General features: G+C 42.6%; 1 protein-coding gene across 1 annotated transcript in view; it reads right to left on the bottom strand.

Annotated features, from left to right (window-relative positions):
* Positions 1–10199, bottom strand: part of ARHGEF18 (Rho/Rac guanine nucleotide exchange factor 18) — a 250998-nt gene extending 240799 nt beyond the window's left edge. The window contains exons 1-2 of the mRNA XM_033956918.1: positions 9812–10199; positions 2142–2346 (exon numbers count right to left, since the gene is read on the bottom strand). Coding sequence (XP_033812809.1) covers positions 2142–2346; positions 9812–10146 — 540 coding nt within the window. The 5' untranslated portion in view covers positions 10147–10199. The remainder of the gene's footprint in view (positions 1–2141; positions 2347–9811) is intronic.
* Positions 10200–14562: the final 4363 nt, after the last annotated feature.

The following is a 14562-nucleotide window of genomic DNA, read 5'->3' as shown; positions in this document are numbered from 1 at the left end:
TTCTTTGCGGATATTCTGAAAACCTGATGCCCGGGGCTCTTGAGGACCGGAGTTGCTTACTGCCCCTGTTCTAGGGGAGATCTCACCAGCTGACTTTGCTTGTTAGCAGTGGATGCTTGGTGCCAGAGGCGTTTGGTTTTATCTTACAAGGACCAGAATCAGAGTTAAATGTATTGAGTGTATTTTTATACACACGTACAGTACATTGCAGCATTTTTCCATAAGGGAAATACCAGAGTAGCTTCTCTTTAAAAAACGGTATGATAAATGGAAAACAAAATACAGTACCAGTTTTATCTAAGGGATGAAAACAGAGCAAAGCAACATCATGTGCTGTTTCCCACATACCCTGCTATCAGTTCCTTATATTGCCACTAACAAAAATGCTTTGTAGGTGACATGCACTGGCAAAAAAAGATTTTGGCTCCTTATTGGATCTTCTGACTGTTCCCTGATTTTTTTTATTAAACAGAAGGTGTAAAACAAGCCATAAATAGCTTGTTATTTATGGCTTGTTTTACACCTTCTGTTTAATAAAAAAATCTTCTAATATGCATCAGACCTTATTATCACTCGTAAATTTATTATATGTGCATTAGTTTGTAGGTTAATATGCATTAAATTAACTTTGCATACCCTAAATTTTTTTTAAGGCACACTAATTCATTTCTTAAATAATTTTTGTAACACTCTTACAAATTAATATCTGTTCAATGTGGTCTATATACACCATTAAAACATGTGGAGGGCATAATCGAAAGGAACATCTAAGTCCATTTTCATCCAAGTCGCAAGTCATCCAAAGTGAAAAACAGCTTAGGACACATTTTCAAAAAATACATCCAAATTTTTTATCGTTTCAAAAATTGTCTAAGTATATATCCTGCCGATCTGATTGTCCAAGTCGCTAAATCGTCCATCTTTATACCACATTTTCATCCAACTTTTTATCCAAGTCAAAAATGCCTAGAACAAGCACTGTTGGATGTGGGAGGGGTCTGCAAAGTGATGGACTGAACACCCAGACATGGCACCTAAATAATGGGGTACCTTACAGGGCACTGCTGTGAACTTCACAAAAAGGGTGCCATGTCTTTATCTCACTACAACTCCCTTATAGGTTATGGTGAGTCCCCCAAACCACCTCCAGAATCCCCTAGACCCAGTTATCTACCACCGCAATAGCCCTTATGGCTGCAGGAGCCACTTATATGCCAGTAAAAAAGAGTTTGGGGGGTATATAGGGGAGTACACATGTCTCAATATCAATGCAGTGATTACAGGGGCTTATGGGCATAAGTCCTCCTCTCAATGGGTCCCTAGCCCACCCCTAAGACGGCTTAAGACACCTCTGTGCAGCACGACTAGGCTTTTCTATGCCAGGCTGCCAGGTAATGATGTTCTGGAGGCACAATTTTCAAGTTCTGATTAATATTTTTAGGGGGGGTCGTTGATCACTGGGGTAGTGTGTGGGGGTCTGTATTATGTGTTTGCAGTGCTTATCTGGTCACTTTAGGTGGGATTTTGTGACTTAGACCATGTTTTAAATGGTCTAAGTCACAACGTCCAAGTTCCGTCGATCCTGTGCTGTATAACTTTCGGTTATACATGCAGTACGACTAAGTCTAAGCCTGTCCATGTCCCGCCCAAATCCTACCATCGACACTCCTCCTGACACACCAAGTTTAGCTATGGTCATTCAGCGGCACTATGAAGGCCTAGGTTGTTTATAAATACGTCCAAAACCCGGTTTTATTATCAGCACTTGGACGTTTTTGACTGATGATCGTCCAAGTGCCGACTTAGGCCAGTTTTTGGACGTTTTTCTCTTTCGATTATGAGCCCCATAATATTCATAATTCAGTATTTCTTTTTCAGCTTTGTTTTTATCTTCTATCCACTAATACACAGTTAAACTTATCCCTGAACCTACCCCATGGGGAATAGCCTTGTTTTCAGTTTCTTTTTAGAAGGCTTATGGGAAAGTCCGCACATATTTCTGGCCAAAATTGTGTGTGTGTTTGAGGGGGGGGGGGGGAGATAGTTTTCTTCCAGAGCACAATATGCAGATATATACCTTTAAAACCTATTTTTTGTATATAGTAATTATTGACTTGTCACTGGACTATCAATGGTATTACCTTGTTCTCCCGGTCACCACCAGTGTCAGCTTGATGTGTATCATTAGTAATGGTAGCTATTTCCACACTCTGGGTCCTTTCACACTCTTTCCAGGCTTCAAATCCACCTTTTGGTAAATTCAGAGACTGAGTGGGGCATAGACCAGGTGGCCGCTCACTGTCGTCCTCCACATCACTGTCCATATCTGAGGCATCCAGGCTTAACCTTAATAAAGGGATAAAGAGACAAGCTTTACAGTGTTGCACAGGTGGCACCTCATGGATAGAGAACTTGACTGCTGAATTTGTTCCCAGACCTGCTGAGTCCTCAGAGACACAAGGTTGCCAAATTGTTTAAGACCCTTTCCCACCTCCTGGACTGGCTCACAAGATTAACTCAGCAATACAGAGCAAGTCATTTCTAGGACTGACTAGCTGAAGAAATCAGTATGGGGATACTGAGCCCTCTAGCGCTAAAGGGATACATTCTAACATCTTTAAAACTGGAGGGCACAAGGGATAGGCATAGGGATAAAGTGCCTTTCATCTTTAGGACTAGAAGGCTCAGAACCCCTAAGGAATGGACATAGGGATACAGGGATGGAACCAGAGATACAGAGCCTGTCATCTCTAGACTTGAGAGCTCAGTTATGGGTTCAAGGATACAGTCCATCACCTCTAGGGTTGGAAAGCTCAGGAGATGTCACTTCTAGGGCTGAAGAGGCCAGGGGTAGAGGGTGACCAAAACCTTTTTTTCTGTTTCAGCTGAAGCTGAATCTATTATTCAAATATATCACTCAGTTTGGCCAAAACTGAAGACAAACCCCAAACTGGCCACTATGGCCCTGAATCAGTGCTACAGCATGGCATGTGCGAATGCCCTCCTGCCCGACGAGAGCAGGCTGGGGCGGGGCTAGGGTTGGATTGGAGGTGGGACTGGGGCATAATGGGGCAGGGATGGGTGGAACTGGGAGGGCCTGGGGCGGGTCTAAGGGTCTGGATTTTACTAAAGTAAAATCTGGTAATCCTAGTCCCCAGCCACTCCTGCCCATGCTGGATCCACTGTCAAAATGGCTGCTGTAACCTCCAGTGGTAGTTGTATGATTGGGGATTGCTCCTGCCCATGCTGGCTCCAATCTCAAAATGGCTGCCATGACCTCTAGTCTAGTGAGGTCTAGTCTAGTATAGTCTACCATGACCTCTAGTTTTTCAAGGTCATGGTAGCTATTTTGACAATGAATCTGGCATAGGCCGGAGCAACTAGAGATCACTCCTGCCCCAGCTATGCCACTAGACCATCAGCAAGTGTAAGAGAGGCCCGGGGGTGGGGGGGAGTATACAGGTGGGACCAAGAGGAGGACTACCTCTGTATAGGGGGGAGGGAGTGTAGGCTGCTCCTGTTCAAAGGAGGGAGCAAGGGACACAGCACCAAGTTTTGGTTTCGGCTGAAAATACAGTCATTTTCAGCTGAAAGAAGACTGTAACATGGATTTCAGGCCAGTTTTGATATTGAAACTGAAACCAAAATTTGGTCTGCCTCACTCGGAGGATACAGAACTTGTCATCTAGAGCAGTGTTCTTCAACCTTTTTACACCTATGGACCGGCGGAAATAAAATAATTATTTTGTGGACCGGCACCGGTCTGTGGACTGGCGGTTGAAGAATACTATTTTAAACCTAGGTCCTCCTTTGATACAAAAAAACCCCAAACCCTGCTTCATTCCTCTTGGCCTTCAAGCACCAAGTCGGGAATGTGGTTTAAATCCTATCCCGCCAACTAGACAATGAAAATAAATTACCCCTCCTCCGCCCCCCCAATAAAAAATATAATGATCATAGGAAGGGGGCAACCCTTGGGGAGCAAAGTTTATTCACAACGGGTGAAAATAAACCTGTGAAAAGTGCACCACAAAACGCAGAGCCTGCTTCACAGGAAATAGTAGAGAGAGAAAAAGAAACTGGCGTCCCTTTATATATCAATACAAAAGAGAAGGCAGGACAATGAGGCTGACATCACTTGCACAGCCCGTGGGACCAAGTAAACCCAAATTCAAGTGATGGGCGCAAAAGAACAACGTTACAAAAATCACTAACTCTATATCGCGCCGGGGGGCGGAGCAAGTCACCCCTCCCTCAGCACCAGCCACGTTTCAGGCCCAACTCAAGCAACTAGGCAGGCACTAGTTCCAATACCTCAGTGGCACAATTTAGTTTCTCTGCCTGTACCCAGCTCATCGGGCTCGAGGCACACGCTGGCCCTGCACAGACTGGCAGGGAATTTTTCAGACCGGCACCGATCCACGAACCGGTGGTTGAAGAACACTGATCTAGAGGACAGGAGAGCTTAGCCAGGCAATAAAGGGAATGGAATGGGTTTAGCCTCTCACTTCTAGGACTCAATTAGGTAGTAATTGAAATAAAGGTCACAATATTCAGCTGGCAGCGATCAGCATTTTGCTGATTGCTATCAACATTATCCCAGAAATTTAATGCCAGGTCATGTCCAGGCTCTGGCATTCAATTTCTGGGAATATGGAGCCAATGAAAACATAGAAAATTAAGTATGGTATTCAGCAAATAACCAATTAAGGCGAACTGCATGAAGACAGGACTGACTTATGTGTAGGGTTGCTAGATTTCCTCTATTAAAAAAGAGGGCACCTGGTCCAACCCTGTTGCACCCTCAGGGCTGCTTAGTTCTACCCCCACCCCCACCCGAACCTCCCCGAGAACGGGACCACATCTGGAGGGCATCTGCGCATGTGTGGACATGGACGTGATGAAGTCATGTGCACGCGCACATGCGCAGACGTCCTCCAGACACGGCCCTGAGGTCAGGCACTTCCAAAACCCAGACAAACTGCCGGATTTTGGAAATCCTACCGGGCATCCAGACAGTCCTCTAAAATGAGGACATGTCTGGGTTTTCCTGGATATCTGGTAACCCTATTCATGTGGTCACCTTTGCCAGTCAAGTGCTGACTCTGCCTCAGAACGCCCCCAAAATAGCCAGTTTCACATATGGCACTAACTGGACATTTTCAGTGGCACTATCCAGTTAATCCCACCACCACCACAACCTTTTACAAAACCACAGAAGTGTTTCTAAGTGCAGGCTGGTACGCTGAATGCTGTGTGCTGCTCCCAATGCTCATAGGAAGTCTATGAGTGTTGGGAGCAGCGCAGAGCATTCAGCGCACCAGCCTTCGCTAAAATCACTTTTAAAGGGGGGTAAATGCGCTGAATATGACCCGTTAGCCTCAAACAAGCGATTTAACCAGCCAGGAGCCATAGACCATCATTTACTCATCAAAAGACTATCCTCAGTTGGAATTTCTGACCAAGTACTAAATTGGTTTAAATCATACTTCCAAGATCGGTCAGCTAAAGTTATCTTTAATAACTCATTATCAAACATCTTCACCAATTCATACAGGATTCCTCAAGGTTCAATTCTTTCCCCACTTTTATTTAATATCTTTTTATCACCTCTTTTAACCCTCAATCAGTCTATAGGATTCTCCTCTTAGGCATATGCAGATGACATTCAGCTCCTATACCCCTTAAATACAGCAGATCCCAATGAGATAACAACTATAAATAACAAGTTAAAACAAATAAGCCAATGGCTAAAGGATAATATGTTGGCATTGAATGCAACAAAATCTTCCGTAATGTTTTTCCTATGGAAAAATGATCTTACATTTTCATCACATATTCTCCTAGACCAGGGGTAGGGAACTCCGGTCCTCGAGAGCCGTATTCCAGTCGGGTTTTCAGGATTTCCACAATGAATATGCATGAGATCTATTTGCATGCACTGCTTTCAATGCATATTCATTGGGGAAATCCTGAAAACCCGACTGGAATACGGCTTTCGAGGACCGGAGTTCCCTACCCCTGTCCTAGACAATATCCCTCTTCAAATAGTAACTACAACAAAAATATTGGGAGTAACACTAGATCAGGAACTTTCCTATCATGACCAGATTAGTTCAGTGATTATAAATTGTTTTTATAAGTTACGTCTCATTAGATTCTTATCAAAAGTTTTAAAACCTGAGGCCCTTAACATTTTAATACATTCATTAATCATTTCTAGGCTTGACTATTGTAACACCCTATTTCAGGGCATAACTCAAAAAGAAATAAGAAGATTACAGATAATACAAAACACAGCAATAAAAATGATTACTAATTCAAAAAAATACGATCACGTTATACCACTTCTACAAGCAGCTCATTGGTTACCAATCACACATAGAATAACTTTTAAAATTTTACTGTTAACTTTTAAAATTCAACAAACTCATGTTCCGATTTTTCTGCACCGTCTCTTGATACCGTATTCTCCATCCAGGGCACTTAGATCAACACAACATCTATTGATTATACCCTCATTAAAAATAATAGGGACCAGGAGATCTACTATTTTCTCGGTTAGAGCACCCCAGCTTTGGAACAATTTACCAATATATATTCGTAATGAATCCTCTTTAGAAAAATTCAAGCGTTCCTTAAAAAGTTTCCTGTTCAAGGACGCATTTGAAAAATAGACAACATAATTTACAAATCACCAAATTTCTTAGATCTTAATCACATTTACGCATAGATTATAAATTTATCTTTTTTTGTGTGTGTGTTACCCACCATTTGTGTTCCCCCCTAAATATTTCCTTTCTTTCTTTAAAGATTGTAGTTCATCCCCTTCACCTTCCGTACCAGTCATGCATTAGAATGTATAGAATTTGTATGTAATTGTATAAAAGAGTTTTGTTTTGTCCCCTATTTTTAAAAAATGTTATACGCATTGAAGCATTTGATATTGCGTACATAACAAAATTTAATAAAACGAAACTTGAAACTTTCTGGCCATTTATGTCTAGAATGTTTGAGTTGTTCGAGCTGTCAACAAGGAACATTTCATTTAATTTATTTAATTATTCAAAATCATTTGTATTCTGCCCATCTAACCTTCTATGCGGGTCACAAAGATACATTCATAAAACATATGATCAGACAAACAGTCATAATAATAATAACAGTACTGTAATTGCAAACCAGGCAGATCCTCCTAGGTTTCCCCATTCCTTATAGCTGCCTATACCCACTATTATCCAGTGTCTGTTCAATTCTAGCACCCTGACCTGCATTTTATTCTGTCTGTTATGCCCTACGCTCCTCACAAACTAATAAGGATCCTCAGCTCAAGGCAGAATTATTAATAGCTCAGAGAAGTTAAGCCATTGCCTACTGAGGATGAGCCAGAATCCCAGCTGGCTTTCCATCATCTCGGCGGACACCCTATAAGGATGGAAAGAAGAAAGCTGGCCTTTTGGATCTGAAGTTCTGGTCTTGCTGGCAGATCCGTGCAGCAATTTAGAAGACATAGTACACTCTACGTCACACGGGCTAATCACTCATCCCTCCTGGCTGCCAAAAGGGACTGCAAGATTTTTTTTTTTTTTTAATATACAGTTTACAATGTTCTTGGAAGAGAGAACTGTCGACTGTTTTCCCAGGGAACATTTCCACACCTTTGTTCTAATTATGAATATCTTGTCTTACCTTATAATTTGTCTATATTTTTAACAACAGCCACATGTCCCACATCCAGCTCTCTTGCCCTATTCTGTGCCACTGTCCCATCACCCCACCCCTCTCTCCTAATGGGCCACATATCCCCTACCACATAAATATATACAGGGTCATTATGAAGTTCCCAACAAATCCCAAAAAGTGATCTATTCCTGTGTATACCGCTTGCTACTTGACTCTGTTTTCAGAGTTTAACCCTTTCAGGACCATAAGGATCGTAGGCCAATTTTTGTGGTTTTGACGACATTTTTATGGTAAAAAGGGCTTGCAGATACCAAAAAATTGATTTTTTTTGTGAAATATCATTATTTTTATTTAAAAAAATCACACTTCTGGCTTATGGACAGTGTGGCAAGTGAATCTTCTTGTCAATCTAGCAACGACGCTAATGAATGAATGTCGGAACCAGTTTGTTTACATAAAGGCAGTATCATATGGAATCCGTACATATCAAATTTAGAACTGTAGACTATCCCAATCAAAATTTATAGGATTTTAAAGTTATGGGACAAATATGTCCCTTGGTCCTGAAAGGGTTAACCAGTTGTTATTTACTTGTGGGCTTTCTAGGTACCTGCATAGACTGAGGAACATGTGCCGTGCTGGATCAGACCACTGAGTCTAGCAACCTGCCTTTGACAGAGGACCATGGTTACTAGGAAATGATGGCAGATCCCAAAGACCATACCCAGGGACAAGGGAGTGGCCTAGTGGTTAGAGCTACAGCCTCAGCAATCTGAGGTTATGAGTTTAAATCCCGCACTGCTCTTTGTGACCCTGGGCAAGTCACTCAATCCTCCATTGCCCCCGGTACATTAGATAGATTGTGAGCCCACTGGGACAGATAGGGAAAATGCTTGAGGACCTGATTGTAAACCACTTGGAGAACTTTGATAGGTGGTATATAAATACCTAAAATATGGACCAGCTTTTCCAAATCTACCTGGATAATAATTATTTATGGACTTTTCTTCTAGGAACTTGTCCAAATCCCTTTTCTAGATGCACCGACAACATCCTCTGGAAACAAATTCCACAGTTTGATTGTTTATTGAGTGAAAAATACTTTCACCAATTTGTTTTAAATCTGCTACTTGTTAGTTTCATAGAGTAGTCCCTTCCCCCTTCTAGTATGTAATGTAATGTAATGTAATGTAATTTATTTCTTATATACCGCTAAACTCCGTTAGGATTCTAAGCGGTTTACAGAAAAAACAGTATCTTCCATCCTGACTTTATAAACTTCTACCTCCTCTCAGCTCTCTTGTCCTCAGGCTGAATCTGTTCAGACTTTCTTCACAGGGGAACCTTCTATCTTCTTTATCCAAGTTTCCACATTTATTTGTTATTTATATACTGCCTATCAATGGAGGTTGTCTAAGCAGTTTTTACATTCAGGTCAGTGGCATAGCTAGGGTGACCGGCACCTGGGGTGGTGGCGCCCCTTCTCCCGCTCTCTTCCCCATACCTTGTTAACTTCAGCACGGCCAGTGAAGAACTTGCTGCCCGCGTCAGCTTTGGCGCTCTTTCTGACGTCACTGCCTCTTGTAAGCGACGCCAGAGAAAGCGCCAAAGATGAAGCAGACAGCAAGTTCTTCGCTGCTTGCACCGAGGTTAAAAAGGTACGGGGAAGGGGTGCGTGTGCATGGCAGGGGCATGAGTGGGAAGAAGGGGGTAGAGAGGAGGAGAGGTGCCGGCACCCCGAGGAAGACCACACCTGGGGCAAACTGGCCCCCTCGCAATCCCCTTACTACGCCACTGATTCAGGTGCTCGAGCATTCTTCCTTATCTGTCCTGGTGGGTTCGCAATCTATCTAACATACCTAGGGCAATGGAGTTTAAGTGGCTTGCCCAGGGTCACAAGGAGCAGCGCTGGGCTTGCACTCACAACCTCAGGGTGGCCTCTCTCTTTATCGGTCACAGCTTCTATGCCTTTTTTTTTGGTTGTAGTGACCAAAATGGCACATAATGCTCAAGAAGTAGTCAGATCACAGATCAGTACTGAGGCATTATAATATTTTCTGTTTTATTTTCTATTTTTACTTAACATTTTATTTGCTTTGTCGACTGCTACTGTCACACATGTACTCACCGGCGTATGTTCTCCATAGGGGATATTGCACTCTCCCAACTGTATCGCCTTGATGTAGACATGGATCTCACCAGGATGGGGAACATCTCCTGGTCTTTATCCACGCTGTCTTCCTTTCCTGGACCAGGCAAACCTCCATCGTTGTTGCCATTATGCTGGTGCATAGTATCACAGGGGGAAATTCTTTCACAAGACAGTAAAAGACAGCTGTCTTTCCCATAATTTTCTGGACAACTGAAAGGTGAGGGATATCTTAAATCAACCCCTTCCTTTGCTAAGCTCACATTGTGCTCATCCACCGATGAATTGAAGCCTGGGGAGAGTCCTGTAGTCATCCCCTGCGATGTGGTAGTTTGAGGTACATTTAGAAGGCCCAAGTCTTTATAATACTCACTTCCCTGCAGAGAGGGGTCAAAGGAAGTGATGTCCTCACTGCTACTTATCATGTCCACAATGCTTTCATCCAGATCCACTGAAGAGTTATCCTGTTGAGGGAAGACTGGTTTAGTAAGGAGCTCATTAACATAGCAGCCAGAAGACTTTAAGTGTTCTAGCAATTAAGGAGGGTGATTAGATCTTTTCAGTAATGACCTGGTAATTTCTATTTGACTGTAGTTCAACTTGTCGTACAGGGAAATTACAAGTCCATAGATGCAAAACTAGTAGCCAGTTTTTAGAGTTTTAGTTCACCCCAGGGCAAAATCTGACTACTTCTTCCAGGCTAGGGTGGGGTGTCAGCCTTACATTGATGAATGCTAGCTGTCAGCATTTTCTGTTGAGTGTCAGCAAAGAACTCTGGGATATTATTGAACAATCTGACTTTGGAATGTTAATGTAGATAGACCCTAAAAGTCCCTGCCCAGAATACATATATCTTGAGACTCTAATTTTACATCTGACAGGGATGGGGGTGAGGGGTGAGGGGTGGGACAGACACAACTTCCATGAGCACTTGTCTATACCAACAGCACATTAGAGGAATCTGCTACTATCCTGGGCAGTGAATCTTCCTTAGAGATAAGTTCTCCTAAAGATGTTTGTTATATTTTTCAATGAATTTATTCCTTTGGAAAGTGGGATAGAACTCCAGGAACCCAATCTATGGAGCTTCAGCAGTTCCTGGGTGAGTCTAGGTAAACCTTTTCAACCCTGATCCACTATTGGGTGAGTTCTCTCAAAGTAGGGATGAATTGGCCATTAGAACAATAGGGCAGTGCCTAAGGGCCCACACCAATAGGAGTCCACTCTCTCTTAGTCTCCATTGAATTTAATCCCTTTTGATAAGTGGTTAGGAGCCCATTACCTTATTGCCCTGGGGTCCAAGTCCCTGTCAGTCCACCCCTGCTTCAAAGACTAAGGTTATACTGAGATCATTTTACCTTTATTCAGAAGATAGTCCCTAGCAGAAATGGAAAGAAAAGCTTTTTGATTAATTTATTAATTCAATTTTCTATACCATTCTCCCAGGAGAGCTCAGAACGTTTTCTCTGTCTGTCCTGGAGGGCTCACAATCTATCTAATGTACCTTGGGCAATGGGGGATTAAGTGACTTGCCCAGGGTCACAAGGAGCAGCGTGGGTTTGAACTCACAGGATGCTGAGGCTGTAGCTTTTTTTTTTTTTTTTTTTTCCACTGCGCCACACAAATTGTATCACATCACCTCAGCCACTTTTAGAAACATCTTCTATTGGCTGGCCTGGATGTCTTGGAATTGGGAAGATCTGATAGTTCTATCTTTTCATTCCACCCATTGTGCTTTTCACCATTAATCCCCTGTGCTGATCCACCACCCCGAAGAATGAGTTTTAAAGGAGCTCATGTTGCTTGCTTCAATGTTCACTGCAGAAACAAAACTTCTGTGTCAAAAAGGACAGGCTAATCTGTTCTGTTTTTGCCCAATAGCATGCAAGGATTCACAATTGTGATTCTCTTAGCAAAAGCTGCACAACATCCTTATGCACTGGAATGGAATAAGGCGAGACCAGATCATGGTGTCTCTCATGGGATGAAAACCTTGGTGATACACAAGACCCTGACTAAGCTAAGATTCAGAATAGTAGGCATGGAGAAATTGGAAGAGCTTACTTCATTGCTATACAGTATGTGGGCAGTTTCACTCACCCAACATTAGTAGGGGGCCTGGCTTCCGGCTTCTTCCCTATCCATCAATCAAGTTTCAAGTTCTATCCCCGAATACAAACCCCAATTAACACAAACATAACCTAATGTGTGTCTGATCATTTTGCAAAAAAAAGCCAAAAGGGGTTGGAAAAACGAAACATTCCATTAGTTATATTTTCCAACCAGAAGTGAATTCCTTTCGCATCCAGTATCCTAAGAAGCAGTGTAATCAGTTACCTTATGAAGTGACACAGTGTGGTTATTTCCTATAACAATCACAAGATCTATCATATGATAACTCATTAGGGCTAATTCCAGAGACTTTAGTGAATGGAACAAGTTTTCTCTGAAGGTACTGTATAGTTTATATGTAATCTGTTGGGTTAACAGAATGCTAATATTTAAAGGGTAGATATTCATCTGGCAGCAGTCAGTGGTTTTTTCTCTAGGCACCAGCATTGAATATTCAGGCATTTGCAGATGGATAACACATAGCTGGTTAAGTGCCATATTCAGCACTTAACCAAATACTATGACCCACAAAAAGGTAGGACTGTGTTTTATGCAGTCATCTTAACCTTAGTGCATCCATGGACTTTGAAATTTCCTATTTTATGGTTCAACAATTTTATTGATGACCACAACCACGGAATATAAACCCCAGGATACAAAGAACCAACAGATCATGCTAAGTCATAGGCCTCCACCCTCCCCCTCCCTCACTAGAACAAAGGAAACAACTAAGGCACCCATACATTGTGGCTAATACATGATCATAAATACCCGCAGACTCCACTACATGCAAAGGAGGAGAAGAGAAATACAGACCACAAAAAAGAAAAGAAAGAAAGAATACCAGTCACCCAGATAGCAAACATCTCACACTCATCACTTCTCTCCCCTACCCAGCACCCAGCACCCCGCCCCCAACTCCCCCTCCTCAAAAGCAACCAACTATAACCCTCCACACACAACATTGGTATCTGGGAATTGTTTCTGATCTCCTGGACACCCGAAACAGAAAAAACTCCCCCCCCCCCCCACACACACACATACATACACAGCAACCCCCACATCTACCCACCCTAATCCCCAAATGAACAGAATGTAGCACTTCCCATAACAAAGGCCTAAGGCTACACTGCGGACTCTGGGAGACAAAGAATCCAGGTAAAATCCCACTCCATCTGGAACCTTTTCCAGCGACGAAAAGTGGAATGGGCCCCAAAATCTCCCACAGAGTTCATGGCTTTTATTCCTCTGCTCCCAATACGTGGGGGCCTCGGGAAATCCCCATTGCTGCAAAATACATCTACCAACAAGAAGAGCCTTGTGCACAAAAGTTTCTGTTTTCTGCCAAAATGGGTCAAGGGGTGTATCCTATCCAGCAAAAAGAGCTGAGGCTGAGCCACAAGGGGCTGATGTAGCAGGGCGATTAAAAAGTCCAAAACCTTGGTCCAAAAGCGCCTGACAGGAGGGCAACATAAAAAAGAATGTTAAAAATTATTATGCTGAAGTTTCCTAGTTTTCTTATAGAAATCAGAATTGCAATCCTACAGATGCACTATTGCTAAAACCGAGACTGGCCCAGCCCAGCCTTAATGAACTGGAGTTTTTTGGCAATCCTACAAACATAAAGGTTCATATGTTCTGACCATTATCAACATTCCACCAGACAAGGCAGGATCATCATCATCAAGACCTGAAATTGCAAGCGTAAGATTTGGAAATACAGTTAAGAAATTTACAAAAATCCCCAAAACAATCAAAGTGGGAAGGTGAACAGAAAAACGAGAAAGATACTGATTGTGAGAAGAAGCAGATCTATGGAGAATTAGATTGCCGTGTAATGGCAAAACATCATTTAGGAAGTGGTGCACTGTGAAATATGCAGAGCTGCTGGGCTTTCAGTTTTTATATAGCTCATAAGCTTTTCAGTTTTTGTCTTTGAGTTTGTTTGGTTTTTTTTATTGTTCAGAATATTTAAAGAGAGCAACGCGGCAGAGGAACGCCTGGGCTTGAGAAAGACACGAAGGGGCCTGTGCTGCCGACGATGCGGTTTGTTATAAGCTACTGTATTTCGGTCTCGCGGTCGGGGTTTGGATGGGTAGGAGAGATGAAAGAGTCAGAAGGGAGAGGGGGGGTGCAGCAGCAGCGGGGGGGGGGGGAGGGATTAAAAAATGCTCCATGGGGGGGATGGGAGGGAGGGATATAAGCTGCAAGGGTTATGCTACACAAGGGATGGGAAGGAGGGAGGGATAGAAGCTGTAAGAGTTCTGCTGCACAAGGGGAGGGAGGGATAGAAAAATACTGCACAAGGGGATGGGTGAGAGGGGAGAAAAGATGCTGCACATGTGGGGAGAGAAAGGAAATAGGAAGAACTGGGGTGGAGGAGAGGAAGGGAGAGATAATCATTGTACATGAAAAAAAATAAGACCTCCCTGAAAATAAGACCTAGTGCCTTTTTATGGCCCAAAATTAATATGAGTGTCTTATTTTCGGGGAAACACGGTACTAACTTACACATAACATAACAGCAGATATTTATACCACATAACCATGAGTTCAATGCAATTAACAAAAATTTATGTTAAGAAAATACATGTTATAATGTGAAGAATGCAGGATCT

Source organism: Geotrypetes seraphini, chromosome 8 (assembly GCF_902459505.1).
Source record: "Geotrypetes seraphini chromosome 8, aGeoSer1.1, whole genome shotgun sequence".
NCBI classification, from domain to species: Eukaryota; Metazoa; Chordata; class Amphibia; order Gymnophiona; family Dermophiidae; genus Geotrypetes; species Geotrypetes seraphini.
The sequence above is the reverse complement of the archived record's forward strand: the minus strand, read 5'-3'. Positions and strand labels throughout refer to the sequence as shown.